This window comes from Centroberyx affinis, unplaced genomic scaffold, assembly GCF_046629955.1.
Source record: "Centroberyx affinis isolate AG114_WGS23_722 - 3 ecotype Tasmania unplaced genomic scaffold, CSIRO-AGI_Caff_v1 ptg004658l_1, whole genome shotgun sequence".
NCBI classification, from domain to species: Eukaryota; Metazoa; Chordata; class Actinopteri; order Beryciformes; family Berycidae; genus Centroberyx; species Centroberyx affinis.
In genome coordinates, this window is record NW_027282252.1 from 90252 (window position 1) to 110000 (window position 19749).

Genomic DNA, 19749 nt, shown 5'->3' on the forward strand with positions numbered 1-19749 from the left:
TTCTACAGACAGAACAGTCAGGAGAAGAGTGACACACACATACACACCTACACACACACATCCACACACACACACACACATAGACAGAGAGAGAAACACTGCTATTTCCTAATGTTATCTTTCCTTCACGCAAACACACACACATCTGCATACACTCGTGCCAGTGTGTGTGTGTGTGTGTGTGAGCATGATTTTGTGAGTGTGTGTGGGTGTGCACACATGGAGGTCTTTGAGTGTGTATATGTTTGAATGAGTGTGTGTATTTGTGCATGCATGTACGTGTTTGTGTAAGAGTTTGATTGTGTGTGTGTGTGTGTGTGTGTGTGTGGGTGGGTGCGTGCATGCATGCATTTGAGAGTGTGTGTGTGTGTGTGTGTGTGTAATGTCTCCTCGTAGTTCTGCTGTGTCAGCGCTTCAGACAGACAGCGCTGTGTTGTGTACCCACAGAGGAAATAAAATAACAGCCCACGTCTCTTCAACCCACAGACAGCTCTCTCTCTCTCTCTTTCCACCTTCCTCCCTCCTTTGTTCCCTCATTGTTTATTACCCCTTGTTTCACCCTCTCTCTCTCTCCTATGCACGCCCTCTCTCTGTCTTTCCCCCCCCTCTCTCTCTCTTTCTCTCCTCCCACATTTACCTCCCTGGCTCTACCTCTCTATATTTAAATAGCCTTTATTAGTATGAAATACATAATTACGGATTGCCAGAGCAACAAATGAATAGTTGAGTCATGGGAAAAGAAGATAACCCTCGTGATTCACGTGTCTCTCTCTCTCTCACCGTCGACTCACATGGCAAAATACTGTATATATGACCGGAAATGTCAGTTCTTGTTTACGTGTGCGTTGGCGTGTGTGTGTGCTGTGTATTCACCGAGGAAATAAAAACACACAGTTCAGTTGGCCGAGGAGAAGGCGGGGAGGAGAGACTGAGGCCGCTTGGATTGGAGACGCAGCGCAGAATCGTGACGTTAAACGGAAGCTTTCTCTTCAGCATGACAAAACGAATGAAAAATAGCAGAATTTCTAAAAGTCAAAACATGTCGGATAGCTGTTTACACAGGTCGAAGATCTTCAATCTCTTCTATCCTTTAAAACATCATGTATTTGGCCAATGCACTGTGTTATAATGAAAAGCACCAATCTTAGCCAAAATTAAAGTGGCATTTTTTGCTGAGAGCCACAAGTTCTTTACAGTGGACATTTGGGGGAAAACTGAAAGACTTCTGTCTCCGTTTGGAAATTTGTGGAGAGAAGTGAAGAAGGAGCAAAGGGAGGAAGGAAGGAAAGAAGGAAAGAAAGAAAGAAAGAAAGAAAGAAAGAAAGAAAGAAAGAAAGAAAGAGGATGAATGAGTCACGGACAGCCAAAGGCAACATCACAGTCTGCCTAACAGCGCCTACCAGTAAAATAAGACTTGAAAATGGCTGTGGATTGAATCTCAGCATCAAGGATACGCTTGATTTTTCTTCTTAGTGGAAAATGGGTCCCTGTAAAATAAGATGAATCCAGCAGTCCTCATGTGTTCCAACATTTGAGCCGTCTTCTGGCTGTGCACGGTCTGATGTCGACACCCTGCAGTCTTAGGTGCAATGCTGCCATCTGCTGGACCTTCAGGGAAAAGTTTACACTTAACTGAGGGAAAATCAATGTGCTGATCCACTAACATACCAACAAGCTGTGTAGAGAACATGAGGTGCAAACTGGTAGAAATATGCCTTAAATGCACAGGAGCAATCAGACAGGGGACCAATTTTTTTTTTACCATTCTGCTTGTGGTCTATTTTGTCCGGACCTACCTGCGTCTGTGAAGCATGGAAACTGTTTATCCAGCAGCTCCTCGAGCGGCGGGCAAATCCCATTCTGTGTAGCAAAGGCTCTCTTCTTCTGTTGGCATTGCCTGACAAATCCCACAATTACACCACCAGATTCCCACAGCTGTCTCTCTGTAGCCCGCCTCTGACTGAGGGTCAGGCTGAGCTGCTGCTGCTGCCTCATCCATATATTCAGCTTCAAATAAATAAGGTTGGGGAAAGAGCTGTTGTTCCTCTTCTCTATCAAAGTCGTCATTTTTTTCTTCTTTGAAAGTCAGGTAAGTGGTTAGTGTTATATACTGTTTATATAGTAGATGTAGACTTCTGTGTCGGAGTGTAAACACAGAAATGGGGGAAATGTTGCATGTTCACACTGAGCAGATTTAGAAAACAACGATTTTAGTGAAGACTTGCGCTAAATACTGGTGTAAATATCGGACTTTTGGACTCAAAGCGTCATCATTTGGATTCAGAACAATCAGATTATGCTGCATGAGCTGTTGGAGTCATTTTATGGTCGTTTCTTGCCCTTTGTAGAACTCTAAAGAACCAATCCCCACTCACGTTGTTTTGCAGAAGGCTGCTACGGAGCTGAGCTAGCTAACTCGATATGTGTTATATGGACATACACCTGTGTTTCGACTTAAATGAGGGTGACTAGATAATGACAATGTCTTTAGTTCAGTTTTGGGTGAACTATTCCTTTAAATGTATTTTGAGGAACTGAATCATGTTAAGAGTAGTGTTGTGCAGTATTTACAGTGTATTCCACCATGGTGACATGACGTCAGATAACTGCATCTTAGAAACCATGGGGTTGAGAAATCATGCCTGAGTTTCCTACTTGGAATTCTGACTTGAAGGGGCGTTCCACTGCATTTTTCCTAATAGGCACTCTAAATTTCAAACTTTATTACATTTCTGGAATAACTGGATAATTGCATTATCTCAACTCTGGAATAACAACTCTAGCCCTTACTCCAGTATGAGCTGAAAGGAATGATTGTAATGTTTGATATAATCTCTTCCATTGTACTGTACTTGTATAGCTAACTACCAGTATACATAACAATATAAAGTGTGTTGATAAGACACTGGGCTGGCAGAGGCCACCACAACAGCTCCAGTCAATGTCAATATAGATGTGTTTCCCCTGTGATTCTTTAGCCTGCAACACTGTGCTGAGCAATGTGCAGGTTTGAGTCACTCAAAACACAAGTTGAAGTCAAAACTCAGTTGCTAACAATAGAGATTTCACCCTATTTCAAGACAGAGAGCATCATTGATTATATCATTACACACGGGGATTTTTATTTACAAAGGCTTTCAGTTTTCATCTTCGAAAGGCCTCTCACTTCCTGGATTGATTGTTTTGTTCGATCAACTTAGAAATGACACAAAAACAGCTGTAACTCATGAACACATCAGTCTCTTTCTCTCACTCTCTCTCTCTCTCTCTCTTCCTCTAAGACACATGCACACACACACATGCACACATCTAATTAGCATTTCCAGCGTGTGTGTGTGTGTGCGTGTGTGTGTGTGGAGTATGACAGTTTGACAGTACACCAGTCCCTGTAGTCCTGTGTCAGCCATTCATCACCACAAGTCCCATGATACCAACAACAACGCCCCCTTTTCCACCCTCCTCCTCCTCCTCACCCCATGACTCTCCACCCCCTGCACGATCCTCACCCATCACCCCCTCACTCCTCTGCCACTGCTTATCTTTCCCAGTTAGCTTGCCTTGCTGGGTGTAAGCATCATACAGTATAAGCATAGCGTGTGGTTAAGTGTAGAAAAACCACAGTGGGATACACACTAATCCCCACTGGTGGATTCTGACTCCCATCATCTCCTATTTTTTAGATTGTCAGTGAACCAAATATGAACATCTATTCTGACGATGGCATTGCTAGAGTGAGCTGCACCCTGTAAGTATCTGAGTATGCTGTGTGTATCTATGTGCACAATTCATATTTTCACAACTTTATATTTTATGTAGCTTTTTAGCTGTCTAAATGAGCGAGTAGGGGTCCAGTACCTGGCTGTTGATGGACATGTTAGCTGTTGCAGAGGTTGACCTTGTGGCCTTTCAGCTACAGGATGGTCTCTTTAAGCACTAGGCCACTCTGATACCCATTATCATCACATCAGAAAGACACATGCACTATGAATGCAAAGATAAATGTTCTACTCAGGATATAAGATGCTTAAGTATGAGGACGGCATATAGCTGAAATATCAGGCTCCTATCTGAATGAATATATCCAAAATCTATCTGGTCAAAGAACTCTCAAAGAACACTCTTGAGACTTGAATGCAGCCACCAGGTGGCATCATGACAACTTTCTCCCCAGCTACAAACATCCTGCAACCCACAAGGCCGCTTTCCCCGACACCCACTCTCTCCTCCTAATCCCCCAGGTTTACCATATAGGACGATATAGGACACTACAGTGGGTTCCATAAACTTTAGTATAGACTGTAACAGACTGTAAATAATAGGTACAGATACACTGAAGTGAGATTCCTGTCTCGCTATGCCACCCCAGTAAACATGTCTGTGCAGCATGAAGGTAACCTAAACGTTACTGTAATTAACTCAAGTTCTCTTTGGAGGATAGACGGCCCATAGTGTTCTCTTCTTCGCATCAACAGCGGCTTCTTGCAGCAGAACACTGCCAACAGCACACACAGCGCATCTTGAGAAGTCATTTGATTGACAGCGTAGACCCCCTCCTCTCCATTCCCTGGTAAACCTGGTGCTTGGTCTTAACCAGCTGACTGCATTGCCCCCCATAGAACTAGATGTGTAGTCTGTCCAGTCTGGCAACCAAGACACTTCATGGATTTGTGTGCTCCAGTCGCATAATCTAACACACTGAACATCAGAAAAGACAAATTCTTCATCTAGTCTGAGCTAGCTATCAGTTTGACTGAACGAGTTGAGTCCACCTCCAGATACTGAGGATCAAACAGTCACAAGGCCACTTTCCCTGACATCCGCTCTCACCTCTCCTAATCCCCCAGGTTTACCATATAGGACAATATAGGACACTACAATGGGTTCCATAAACTTTAGACAATCAAAGAAGAGTATTTGAAAATGAATTTAGCCTGTAAAGCACTTATTACAGTATTATCTTAAAGAGTAACTCCACACTAAAACACTTTTTTGACTTGTAAACTGGTATTTAGTGCTATGCCAGCCTATCAGTGCCTGCACAAACCCTCCACCCTGTTCCTCTTCTCACCAACCTGGACCAACCACAAACCCCCCTCGTCTCTCCCGCTCTTCATGCCCAGTGTTTTTCAAATCGCACAGCAGGCGGAGAAAAGCTCAAACCGGGCGCAGAACTACTCTTTAAAGATGTCTTGGATGGTAACTTGTGCTTCCTTTCCTCTAGCAGGGTTTGGGACTAATGCATTACTCCTCATACCACTGTGTGTAACCCTTGTTTTTAGAGAGAATGCATGTACAGCTGACCAATCTGTTTACCTCCTTTTGATAGACAACAACCGCTCATGTCTGCCCATTGCCTATGAGAACGACATGCATCTGAAATTTTCATGTAACATGTATGGTAGCCTGAAGGGCGGAGAAGCGGGCTTGTATCCAGAAGGATCCCAGTTTCAAAGGCTGTGTTGGGAAGTGAGGGTCAACAAGACGTTGGTATGCTATGTATCTACAATGTGTGTGTGTGTGTGTGTGTGTGTGTATTAACCCTCCCTCCCATCTGCAACTACTCACCCAAGCTGAAGAAGAAGAATGTGGAAAAAAAACACAACAACCAGCCAACAGAAATAAAACCCGAACTCGACAATCCCCCCATTTGGACGTACAAAACTTAAAAATCAGTCATAAAATCTGGTAATGCTAATCCATTACTCAATGTAAAAACTGTAAACAGGTTACAGATACATTTGAAAAAGAAGCTTGATGACCTGAATCACTTAGAACTCACGCATTAAGCAAACAAAACTTGCTGTGTTTTTCCATCCCGAGTGAAGTTGTGTGCTAAAAGTGAAAGTGTCCCTAGAGCCTCACTTCTGTTCTCTCAGGTCTCATAATTGGCTTTCTCACTTCTTCAAGCACCTGCAGGTGAGGCACACACACACACACGCACACACACACACACACACACATAGAGATGCATACTTGCATGCATCCACAAAATCCACAAAAATTGACATAATAGGCAAACACATTCTCATATACACACACACACACACACACAGCAGGCTATTGCAAAGGATGTGAACACACCTTTATGTTTAACGAGAATCATCATAGGCTTTTCACACCCTGTGCACCGAAAGACAGTCACCTGTAGAGAGGGACACCCGCATATCTCATTAGAGAGGAATCAAGGCTTCCTGTTATTTCTTCATCAAACTACACACAGTTGGCCCGGTGGCGACGTTGTACGACACCCAACGTTAAATCTAACTTGTCAGAATTTCTTTTGTCCTGCATCTTGTACTGTGATAACCCCACGACCTCTTCCTTGACATTGACCAATAAATGAAAACAACCTTTGCATGCACAGATCATAGACTGTGAATAATAGGTACAGGCACACTGAAGTGAGATCCCTGCCTCGCTATGCCACCCCAGTAAAGAGATCTGTGCAGCGTGAAGGTAATGTAAAGGTTACTGTAATTAACTCAAGTTCTGTTCGGAGGATTGACAGCCCTAGATCTAGAAGTCATGATTGAAAATGTTTTGACTGACAGCGTAGGCCCCCTCCTCTCCATTCCCTGGCAAACCCGGTGCTTGGTCTTAACCAACTGACTACATCACCATCCAGAGAACTAGATGTGTATCACAAAAGTGAAAACAAGTCCTAGCCACGCCCCTGACATGTCTAAAGAAGAAGGCTGAAGAAGGCTGCTATCCACCCCCTTATTTACACTGCCTGTTTAAATTAAACCTTTCCACCTAGCCTCAAACTCCTATGTACAACATTTGATCTCACTGCTGGTGCTTGACAATGTTGGAATTCAAAATGTGGTGTTTTACGGTCTTTTATTTTTATTCCTAATACGTGCGTCATTCAAACAGGCGCAGCATGGGGACAAATGAAGCCACAGTTACTGGGTGAATTTCATCTGAATGGGCTCATTCCTACAGTAAGCCTAACTCCCTGATCTCTGCTTTGCACTCATAGTCAACTTTTCCAAACTTCCCTTCAAAGATGTGATTTTACACTTACACTTTATTCAAAGTATATTTTGCAAAGGTGGAAATACTGTACATTTTCTTCCTATGCACTCTTGACTATGCAAAATATAATTTGAATGAATGGTATGTACATATACAAACACATTTTGGCTAATTTCTGTATATTTGAAACATATTTACACATATTCTAGAATATGCAGAAAGTTTTTTTGTTTTTTTTCATATGAATGCTATCTCAACAGAACTTTTCTGCAATACAAATGTGTCTAAACTGTTAGCTGTCATGTTTGCTGCCTATGTTATACTGTTGTGTTGCCTATGTATACTGAATGTTTGCTGCAAGTTGTGATTGGTCTTTGAAGTTGGACATTTGATCTTTAATAAACTGTGTAAATAGGAGCATAATCACAATCTGTGTTACTTTAAATAGTTTTATGGTCACTGAGTGTCTCTATTAACATTATTGCTGCCATCAGGTGTAACTTGAGTTGTTGTCAGAGGAAAAGGGATGAAGGTTTACAGCTTTTATCAGCTTCCATCGATCTAAGGTATAAAGAATTAACTGAGAAATAAAGAATAATTGTTTTGGCTTCACCTCCTGTAATGTTACCATGCCTTGTACACTGCCACAATGCCTGATTTGCAGAGAGAGAGAGATTTTAAGACTGAACATGGCACTAAGAGACTTGTTAAGATGGACATCTCTCGCAGCATGGATGACATCACCTTGCACACCGACATGTGAAGAAGCCATAGCTTGTTAAAAGCTGAAACTTTTATATCACAATGAAATATCGGTTTAAGAGCTGCCGTGTCGCTGCGTCTAACTGCTCAAAGTGCTGCCATCAACCCCCGTTGTCTCAGTGCGTCTGATAGAAACTTTAATAGCTAGCAGTGTGAGTCACTGATCAGCCAAGCACATCAGCATAGTGAGACCCAATATGTCACCACCATGCAGAGAGAGAGAGAGAGGGAGGGAGAGAGAGAGAGGAGGACGGAAAGAGGGAGAGGTATGGAGGAGGAAAGTGTGTATGTGTGTGTGTGTGTGTGTCAGAGGGTTGGCTAGCTGCACATGTATCTCGTTAGCACTGGGTGTAACAGTTGAAGTGATGACAATGATGTGAGAGTGACAAAGGAGCTCTGACTGTGAGCTATATGAAGACGTGAGATCACTGAGCTCTGCAACATGTCACTTGTGCCTCCCGGTGTGTGTGAGCCGCATGTACACATGTTCGCACTTGTGTGTAAGGGGGAGTGTATGCATGCTCAAACTTGTGTGCCTGTGTGTGTGTGTGTGTGTTACCTCTCGCATCTGCAACAAATACAAACCCAAAAAAACAAAAGTGAAACTGACACTAGTTTCTGTATTTTACTCAATTTTGAAAAGTGACATAATGGATCGATTTATGTTGAAACATAAATATACAACGTTCAATTTGACAGTTTTAAAGGTCTGGAAAAATGATGTAGACACTGGCTCATAGTTCTCTTTAACCACACTTACTGTATCAATGCCAACTTTCACTCACATCATGTGACAGGATAATGTGCTGCCACTGGATCTCGCTCTTTCTTCTCTTTTCTTGTTTTCTCTCTTTTTTCCAAATTTCACGTTTTTTTCTTTGAAGCTGTCACTGTCAAATTAGAAACTGCATTTTTGTGTGATGTGTGTGACCCTCTAAAGCATAATGCAAAATAAAACATTTAAAAAAAGAGAGGAAAGAATCATATAAAAAAAAGAAGAAAGAAAAAAATAACAGTATTCCTCCTGCCAGATATTAGCAGTTTCCCTCCTCACATGTCTCCAGACATCCAGTGGAATGGCTCCATCAGTCCAGTAGTGGGCAGCAGTAGAACTGGTTAGATCAATCTTCAAGTCTTCAACCACACACACACACACACACACACACACACACTCATCAACCAGGCACTGACACACACTGAGCCTCAATATCCTGAGTAGGAAAAACTGCTAAGAAAAAAAAAAGAAAAAAAAGGCAGTTTCTGTAAGCTCTGTGGGAAAAGTCTATATGGATAAAGGGTGAATTAATGGGGCAAATCAACTGTCTAACTTAGTGTGTATAAATATTAAATTGATAATGAATAATAATCCTCTCTTTCACTCCCCTTGCATCACCTGTCTCCTTCTCTCCTCTCCTTTCTCCGTCCCTTTCCTCCCCTCCTCCCCTCCTCCTCTCCTCATCTGCTCTCCTCTCCTTCCCTTTCCTTCTCTCCTCTCCTCCTCAGTTCTGGCCCTGCCTCAGGCCCTGAGCGGGGTCCAAGGGGGCCCCCGCAGCAGCCTTGCCCGGAAGGAGGCTCCACTTGCTGGGTAAGTTGTTCTGGGTCCTGGGACTCGCTGAAGCAGTGTGGGAGGTCAGACACAGAGGCGACCCCACTGACCCCCCTGAAGGCTCCACACTGCAGGTGAGCACAGTGCAGGGATCAGATGTACAGTATATAGACATACTGTATATACATATCTATCTATCTATCTATCTATGAGTTTAGGTGGATTTACCCTCCTCTACATCCCAGAACAAAAGAACTGAAGTACAATAAAACTGTCATCCACAATGAGCATGAAGCAGATAAATTAAGTTAAAATTAAAATAAATTGATTAAGAGATGCTTTAAAGGATGACAGTGATTTTGCCAGTGTAATATAAAAATGTTACGTTATATGACTTGTTACAACACTTTTTGCAGCAGCAGAAGGAGATGGGCATTAACAAAATAATCAAAATAATAATGTTTAAGTATCATTATTTCAAGCAAATTGAATATTTGGATTTTCTCCCTCACAATCCTGATCTGATAGAAGCTAATGTGTGATTAGTGACTAGAACAACGATACCAAACCTGACTTCAGCATGCAGCCAGTGTGTCTCCTGTAGTGAGAAGCTGCAGCAGTCTGGCACTAGAGGGCGCTGGCGGTGCAGCGGTGGCTGTTCACCACATCGACCTTCTCTCACATGAAACTTTGAGCCGGGCACCGACAGACAAAAAGAAAAACACGCTTTTTAAAGTACTTGCAAGCACGCAGCCATGGAAACACACATCCTGCACCCACACACAGGCTTTTTGGATTGCTAAAAGTCTTTCGAGACCACATTTCTCAGACCAAGGACCACTGTAACACATATTCAGTGATAGGAGTTATACTGGTGGGTAACGCATACAAAATCAGGAGAGCAGCATCAATGAACTGCAGTGGTTGAGCAGGTATTTAAACCAGGCACTGTAAGGTTTGATAGGGATATGAAGTCACACTAGTAGCAGCCAAACACTGCTTCATATAGAAAGAAACTGAAATATGTGGGGCAGCAATAATGACTTTTGTTTTCATTGGGATTTTTTGTCTTTTACACACATATGAGAGTGTTGGATGTCTCTATAATGGATTAGATCTCAACCATTTGAGTGTAATGACTCCAAACTATTAGTCAAAATCTATACTGTATTCAGAAAATGTATTGGATTGGTTTTACAGTTTAGTACTTTGAATTGGCAGTGAGAAAGTGGCATTAGTGCATCCCTGCCGCATATTTAATATAGACAAGGTATTTTCATTCAATCATACATTTTTCAATTTTTTTCCACAGACGACCACGCTGAGTCAGCATTTGGAGTTAATAAACCTTTATTTAAATCAAAGAGCAGATAAAAACATTAAGGCAGACGAGCAGCGAGCGTTGAGCTGCAAAATGGAACGTCAGAATTCAACTATACAAGGCTTGATCCGTTAATAAAAAAATAGAAAATTATAAAGCCAGAGAAAAAACATAACACAATGTGAGAAAGAGCGTGTGTGTGTGTGTGTGTGTGTGTCTGGTTGCGTGTAGAACTGCATTCAAGAGATTTGTTAAAGTATCCAATATGATTCTGTTGACTGGTGCTTTGTTTATGTGTGTGTGTGTGTGTGCATGCAAGTGAAAGTGCTTATGTGACTAAATCTGTATGTGTGTGTGTGTGTGTACCTGCATGCATGTATGCATGAGTGCATGAATGGATGCTTGCAGGACAATTTTCTGACATTTATCCAGTAAATCAATAAAGTGCTGTTTTTATTGACCTTCTGTGACTGAAGGGATTTCCAGCCTAGTAAAAACTACAAGTCAAGCAGCTAGACTCTCTAGTACAGAGTTATAACAGCCAACTAAAGTAGAATGTGTCACTTTACTAAATGTAAACAAAAATCCAAGATGCTCATCACTGATACTAATCGGTTTGTGAATAAAATAATTGTTTCCTCTTCCTTTCACATAGGAAACGAGTTCTGATTGGACAATTTAAGCATGCGTTTCTTCAATGAGCTACTCCGATTTCTGTTTAGAAATGTGTGTGACGCACTGACTTGTGTTGTGTGTGTTGTATATACAGTTGCAGTCAAATTGCAGTTTGGTTTTTTTTGGTTTTCTTTTTTTTTACGAGAGGATTTTAGGATGTGAACGCAGCAAAGTGAGTCACGGCGTCTCGAGCGATTTGACCGACTGCAACTGTTCGTCTGTGGTGAGAACGCGGTTTCTGTCGAAGGAAAACAGCATGAGAATGACTTTCAAGCTTTCCTACAACAGTACAGACAGTAAGAGTGAAAACAGGCAGTGCTTCCGTTTGTGTCGTGGCCTCGCTGTTTGGCCACAGAAACATCCAAAATCTTGAGAACTCAAGGAAAACACGCTGGATTTTTGATGGATAGATTTCTGTCCGCAGAAGTACGGAAGAAAACATGGATGCCAAAAAGGCTTTGCTCATATCGGTGCTACTTCATGGCAAACGTATATATAAGGACAGTGGTGTGCACCGCATTAACAGCTTCCTCCAAGCGTTCACCACCATTTTTTCCCACAAGCCCAGGAACGCTGCATTCTGATTGGCTGAACAGGCGGTGATGAATCTGTCCGTCCAGAAAAAGTGGGTTGGACTTTCTGTCCTTCAAAACGGATGGAAATGTGACAGACGTGTCTCATTGAAAATGAATTGAAATGAAGGAATGTGGGCACAACAGATCAGTGTGGCCGCCCCTTTAATCTGCATGAAGGTGCAAATAGAAGATTAAATGCTTCTTCACTGAAACTACCTCATCTTTCTTGACAGTAATATCACTTCTATTTTAACCTCCTTACATCGGCTTCCAGATGAACTGAATACGATTTCATTGATCACTTTTAAAGCGGTAAATGCCTTGGTTTAACTTTCACTGTAGAGCTTTTAACTTAGGTAGGTACAGAAGCGTCATTGGCTGCGTTTCAATACAAAAAGATCATTGAGAAATGTCTGCACAAGAACTGAGAACAGTTCTACAGTTGGTCAAAGCAGACTAAGAACTAAAGAGTGCTGTTCACCATGATGTGCATTTTCCAACAGAAATTGGGTAGCATGATTAAAAGGGTTTTTTTCAGCGTCCTTTTGCTTCTATCTCTGCGTGTTTGGAGCAGGGTTAAGCCTAATTTGCTTGCTTGTATAAAAAGTATTCAACCGTGCATCTGCAACCTGACTGCTGAGGATATGGTTTGTTTATATATCAGTGCTGTGGATTTGATCTCAAGTCATTTCTACAGGTCTGTCCTGTCCGCTCTTGCCCGGCCCCCGCGTGCGGAGATGATCTTAGCTCAGGCACGGGCAAAAAAAAAGAGAGAGAGCAAATCTGATTTCATTAGTGTGGAAATGCAGCAAAGACAATTTGAAGAGGGTGATGATGTTTCTAGAGGTTTCAAAAACCAACAGTCGAGAAGAAAAAAACGACCTCCAATCGTCAAAAAAATAAATAAATCAGAAGAGACAAACTGTGTGTGTGTGTGTGTGTGTGTGTGTGTGTGTGATTGTGTGTGTGTGTGTGTGTGTGTGTGCGCGTGGTGTAAGAAGCTGCCTGCGACGGGGCAGCGCGGTGTCACTCCTGGAGAGCCCAACCTCCAGAAACCTCCTACACCGACACATCACAACACCACCACACCTCATTGGTTAAACAGGCCTAAGGACGCACAAGCTGATTGGCTGTTAACAGCAGAATGAACCTACCTAACGACTTCCTACTTTCAAAGCTCGTTGAACTACGGGTTCGCCTGGAAATCACTTGAAGCCATCTTTGATTTTTACAAACACGCTTTCTTTGAATGTTTAGAGTTTGCTCTTTAGCAAATAAAGCAAAAAAGCACAGAGACATGAGTAACATATGTGTGTGTGTGTGTGTGTCTCCCCATCGATCTCTATATGTATTTGTTTCTGCATTCCATCCATCCTTCTCTCCTTCTGTGTGTGTGTGTGTGTGTGTGTGTGTGTGTGTGTGTGTGTGTGTGTGTGTGTGTGTGTGTATCAGTCGGTCCTCTTGGCCCATGCCAGGTCGTCTGATCGCGGTTTCTGCCCCGTCAGTCGTTCGATCAATCTCTCCATCCGCCTCCAAAAGCCCAGCTGGTCCAATGGGTAGTTACACCAGCCTGGGATGAAGGGATGAAAGGAGAGAGAGAGAGAGACAGAGAGAGAGAGAATGATGGGGGAGGAATGGAGAGAGGAAAGAGTAACACCAGAGAGAGGAAGAGATACAGAGAGACGAGGGAAAAAAGGGACGGGAGGAGGAAAAATGGACAGGATAGGAGCAGAGGAGGAAGAGAAGGAAAGAGAGAGAGATGAAGACGAGGAACGGACAGAATGAGGGAAGAGGAGGTGGAGCAGGAAGGAGGTGGAGGGGGGAACGGAGCGACGGTGGAAACGAAGGTTGCAGAAGACAAGAAAGTGGATGAAAAGTAGAAGACGGAGGCAAGAAGAGATGCAAGGAAAAGAGGTGGGGAGGGGAAGAGACAGGAGGGAGAGAAGGAGGGAAAACAGGAGGGACGGGGGAGTAAGTCCATTTGAAGAGGGAAACAGAAAAGATGGAACGAGAGAGAGACAGAAAAGAGAGAAGTTAGAAACGACGACGTCAAAAAAAGAAAATAGCGCTCCTACACTCAAGAAAATGTGCCACCACTAGAAGATAATGAGAAAAATTTATTTTAAAAACCTCATTACCACTCCTACTGATTTTCTTTGTCTTGTTTTTTTTGTTGTTTTTTTTAAATGAAACAAAAAAAAATAAAAGAAAAAGTTAAATTCTCCAACATGAAATTGTATTTTTCATTCAGGAAGCTGTTGGAAACTTTCCTCTGAGAAAAAAAACTGAAACCGAAAGAACTGAAACTGAAGACTTGGAATCTGCAAGTTAATAATAATAATAATAATAATAATAATAATAATAATAATATCCATTTATGTAGAATCATTCAAAATAATTACAAAGCACTTAGACAAGTAAAAAAAAAAAATCAATAAAAAAAGATAAAACCAACAGCAAAAGCAATGAAAGTGAAGCAAGAAATATAAAAGCAAGGTGAGAAACATCAAAGTAAACCATTAACAGGAAGGTCAGAAACAATGAATACAAGATAATAAAACATCATGACATATAAAAGCAAAAGTGTAAGCTGAAGTTCTTAAAATAGGTGTGAAGATGACAGTGATGCAGCGAGCCTGAGAGCTCAGACAGGCCGGCTGCCTGAAGGCATGTTGTTATTTTGATATCTGTTCAATTAGCTGTGCAGCTCTAATTCTCTAGCCCCGCCCACTGGTACACCCCCCCCACCCCACCCCACCCCACAGGGCAAACACTGGATCATGTTGGCCTGCTTCCATCCTTCCTCTCCTCTCTTTTCCCCCTCCCAACATCCCCGAACCCTCCGTCTCTCTTTCCTACACTTCATATTCCACCGCTCCTCTCTCCTCCTCCCTGTCTCTCTCTGCCATGCCTGTCTGCACCCCGTTCCTCCAGTCTTATATCTCCCCTTGTCTCTCTCTCTCTGTCTCTCTCTCCATCTCTCTCTCCATCTCATGATGAACAGACCAGGTCTCGGGAGGGGGGAGGAGGGAGGGGCGTTCGGCTTGTCCCAGGAGAGGTCCTTAGCCCCTACTAGCACACTGCTACACAATCAGACACACACACACACACGCACACACACACACACACACACACACACACACACGCACACACACACACGTCTCGCTGCCTCCTCACACACCGTTTCATCCACATTCTTGAGATCCTACATGAAACCAAACTTGGGAGTAATAGCTATGAATATATGTGTTTATATATTAATGTATGTGTAGCTATAGGCTATAGTACTGTATATTCACATGTACATATGAATGCATGAATGTACAATAGGCTGCTGTGTGTGCGTACATGTGAACGCACACACACACAAACACACACGTGCATGTAATGTAATGCTGAAAACATTACACACATGTACAAGCGTCACTGCTTTAGAAGCAGCCAAGCAGTCCCTTGACATTTGACATGAAAAGGCATTTTACTATTAACATACACACACACACACACACACACACACACACACACACGCAATCCTTGCATTTACGCATACAATACAAGCACTTGCGCATACATGCAAATACACTTTTGAAAGTCCACACAGACCACAAGCACACAAATGCAGATGTAAAAATTCAGACCCGCAGACACACACACACACACACACACACACACGCGCGCGCAGAAACACACTTTGGCACAAGCAAATAGAGACATCCACATGGGCTGTGTGTACTTAGGCTACCCTTGTCTGATACTCACACACCACCACCCATGTTGTGTTTGCATAGGGTGTATGCTGTAGCTGCGGGGTGTGTGTGTGCGCGCGTGTGTGTTTGTGTATGTGTGCGTGTGCGTGTGTGTTTGTGTATGTGTGTGTGTGTGTGTGTGTGTCTGTCCCTCCAGTGACCCTCTCTCTGCTGGAAGACAGTGAAGCAGCCAGCGGTTTTATTTGATTTCACTCTTTGTCCCCTCTCTCTCTCTCTCTCTCTCTCTCTCTCTCTCTCCATCTCCCTCACTCTGATCTCTCTTTCTCCTTCCATCTCTCTTTCTCCCTTTCTTCCCCCGTTCTCCGTTTCTCCCTCTTTCAGCAGATCCCCCCCCCCCGTTTTTTCCAAATCTCTCCATCTCCTCCTCACCCCCAACCCCTCCCCTCGCTCTCTCCCCTTCCTCCCTCGTCTCCTTTTCTCTCTCCCTTCTCCCTCAACCCCCCCCCTCCCCATCCCTCCCTCCCTCCCTTGTCCTCCATCCCCCCTCTGCCTGTGAAGTCCTATTTGTTAGAACAGACAGCAGGTTAGCATTAAATATACATGGGGATTGTCAGCCGGTGGCGAACACAAAGGCAGCTAGGCGAGCCCCAGTGGAATCCAAGCCCGGCCCAGGCAGCGAGGCTGGGGGAGCGGGGGGCCGTCGCTGTCCCCTGTGGGCCCCCCCGACCACCAGCCCACCTCCCAGCGCACACACACACACACACACAGAAACACACACACAGGCACACACGCATACATACACACAGGTTAGGAACCAAGGAGGGGGCCAAAAAGACGAGTACACACACAGATGCTTGAGTATGCAGATGTACGCGAGTGTGTTCCTGTACACACACACACACACACAGACACACACACACACAGATGCGTGCACTCTTTCACTGTGCCACCCCCCCTGCAACTCGCTCACACACACATCTGTCGTCCATAGGGGCGCAGGGTGACGTACAAGCTGAATCCCCCTAGTGAATCCTCTCTCTTTTCTCCCTCTCCCTCTCTCTCTCTCTCCCTCTCCCTCTCTCTCTCACCCAGATGCACACAGAATACTCAATGTGGATCCATTACGAAGGCCTAATGTCTCTAAAGACACACACACACACACACACACACACACACACGCACGCACGCACGCACGCAAACAGAACATTTTCTCTTAGTTATTTATAAGAAGCCGACAGACAGTCAGACAGACGCAGCCGCCATTTTGTCTGAATCATCTGAGAATAGTAAGTGAAATAATTCTGGAGTCATCAGCTCCATTTGTGGCTAAAATGGCCGCCCACAATACGCACTCTGTTCATCATCGGATGACAGTGACTGATGAGAACTCCCGACTGGTTAAGACCGAGTATTTGCATGTTTCATAACGCTGCTGCTGCGTGAAAACCTTGGTAGTCAAATTTTGGTCATTTTCATCTTCACGTATTTGAATGAAGTGACGATTGTGAAGTTCCTTCATGGGTTGAGCAGGTTTTATAACCTTGTGGCTGAACAAACTGGGCCCAAACAATGGTGGAAGTCATGTGACAAGACAGTGGAAGTGTTGCTATAACAGTAGAAGTAGCAGTAGTAGTAGAAGCAACAGTAATGACAGCAGTTATTTTAAGTGGTAATGCAGTAGTAGGTATTGACATGGTAAGAGACATGGTAATACAATTTGTCATATTTGTCAAAATGCACTACTTTTTTTCTGGATGGCTTATTATATTAATAGAAGTAGCAGTTGCACTAGCTAGTAGTTTTACCTGTTGTGCTGCACTAGGTCTTGTTGAGGAAAATGTGGTGGATGGCTGTTTAAAGTAGTAGAGTTACTAGTCATGGTAACACTTTTTTTTCAAGTCTTGTACAGCAAAATGTGGCAGATGACTATATTCACAGTAGTTATGCTAGTTAGTAGTCATGGTAACACTAGCTTTCACCTGTAGTGATGCAGTAGTAGGTCTCGTGCGGCGAGACGTGGTGGATGCGGTGGTGTTTCCGTGGCAACACCAGATGCCAGTCCTGCAGCAGGGTGACCCAGCGCGGCAGGCCGAAGTAGGAGTGGCTCCACTTGTGGATCTGATTGGTCAAGGTCACGAAGACCGCCAGGGCGAAGACGTAGCACTCCCACGGATAGGACGCCGCCAAGGCCTCTGGGAAAAGCGAAGGGGGCAGGAGATAGAGACGGAGATTTACAGAGGGAGAGAGAGAGAGACAGAAAGAGAAAGAGAGAGTTAATAGAGTAATTGATCTGACTGTTTAGTGTAATGAAGAGGGCCAGCGTGAAGGCGTAGCACTCCCACAGAGAGGATGCTGGCAGGGGCCTTTGAGAGATGGAGACACTAAGGGGGGTGGGGGGGGGATAAGGAACAGGATAGAGAAAGATGGGGGAAAAGTGGCAGAGGGGGAGAAAGGAAGAGAGGAGAAAGGGAGATAAGTAGGTATACGGTAGATAAATAAGTATACAATTCCGTGTGCCATGGACGACCAAGAGTCTGCAGGATTTCATTCCAACCAAACTAAACACTACACCAGCTGATTTCACCGATTAACACAACTTCAAAGAGGTAAGTAATCAGGAAGACAATAAGCAGTGACTGTCTCGGTGTCTTCCGGAGAGCACAGGCTGTTCGCCAAATCAGAGAGGCCGAGGGGAGATCAGTCACGTCGGCTGTTGGAAGACTCTGACATCAATTGAACGGATTATTCCAGACCGTTTTTATCATAGCGGTATCGCTACAGCACCATGGGCATCAAGATGTCATGTCAGTCAGTCAGGGGTGAGACACTTCAGCACAGTTTACAGCAAACAATACAATCATTTTCAACAAATCATGTCTGTTCTTTACTGAGCAATGTTCTGGTCATACTTCTGCTCCAACTTCTGTACCAACTAATGGTCCTACAACCATAGGAACTTACCTCTGTGACTTACATTACATTTCTGGAAGGTCCTAGTTTAAAGACAACATTTCAAAAAGTCCAAAGCCACTTTTGATGTTGACAACACTGACACCTGTATCACCAATGGACCGAGCAGCGCGGTTGCTGTCTGTCTGTTCTGTCCTCTGGTAAAAAAGGACCCGCCTGTCTGCAGCCTGTCTGTCCGTCACCCTGAAGAGTCTTGTTTCTCGCACTTGTCTGGTGTGACTTACAGCTGTCCTCTCCCTCTGTCTCTCTCTCTCTCCATCCCTCGTTCTCTCTCTCTACGGTTAAAACAGGGACCTCTTGACCCCGGTTCAAGTACAGACACGACAAGCGGAGATGTCACCTCGACGCTTTTCAGCTTTCCATCTCTGTCTCCGTCTTTGTCTGGTTGACCGCTGGACACCGTGATGATGCTTGACATGACAGGTGTAGATGTCATCTCACCGGTGCAGGACCCTCCGCCATCCCTGCTGTCCTCTCTCTCTCTCTCTCTCTCTCCCTCCTCCGTCCGCGCCCTCCCCCTATCTCAGACTCGCAGCAATGACCCCTTTTGGTGCAGACATGACAGGTGTAGATGTCACTGCATCGCGGCAGGTTTCCCTCCCTGCCCCCGTCTCGTGTCTCGTGACCTCCTGACTCTCTGCGGTGCGTGACATGACAGGTGCGGATGTCACCTACAAGTGGACCTCACTACTCCTCTCTCCCCTCTAATCTTTCCCTCCCTCCGTCTATCCCTCCCGCCGACAAGCAACTGACCTCTGCGGGTTTCCCCTCCCTCCTTTTTCTCTTCGTTTCTCGATTCCGTCTTCCTATCCTCTTCATTCCCACTTTCATTCTTTACGTTCTGTCCAATCCCATTTTCCCTCTTCCTTTAAATTCCATTCCTTCTGCCTGTTGGTTCCATTCCTCCTTTCCACATTTGCTCCTATAGGTAACACTCAATCCTTCCGTCTTCTTTTCACATTGTTCACCCTAAAGCGTGTTCCCATGAGCATTTGAGATATGTCAAAAAATGTACAAGATCCCATGTATTTAACTGAGACCTATGTGCTGATGCGTGAAAATATCGCAACCCAGTCCGTCAAAACAGTTTAAACTAAAACTTTTGATGGAGCACAGGTAAACACCATCTTCTAAGGGAAATCATGAGCTAATTAAATTTGTACAGACTGCTTCAAAAGGTTTCGAGACCGGCCCACAGCAACAAACCTAGGT

The 19749-nt window shown here is 44.0% G+C and overlaps 1 protein-coding gene across 1 annotated transcript in view; it reads right to left on the bottom strand.

Moving 5' to 3' along the window:
* Positions 1-12784: 12784 nt before the first annotated feature.
* The window catches only part of LOC139665688 (plasmanylethanolamine desaturase 1), a 35135-nt gene continuing 28170 nt past the window's right edge, over positions 12785-19749 (bottom strand). The window contains exons 5-6 of the mRNA XM_071544778.1: positions 17547-17759; positions 12785-13430 (exon numbers count right to left, since the gene is read on the bottom strand). Of these exons, the coding sequence (XP_071400879.1) occupies positions 13309-13430; positions 17547-17759 (335 nt within the window). The 3' untranslated portion in view covers positions 12785-13308. The remainder of the gene's footprint in view (positions 13431-17546; positions 17760-19749) is intronic.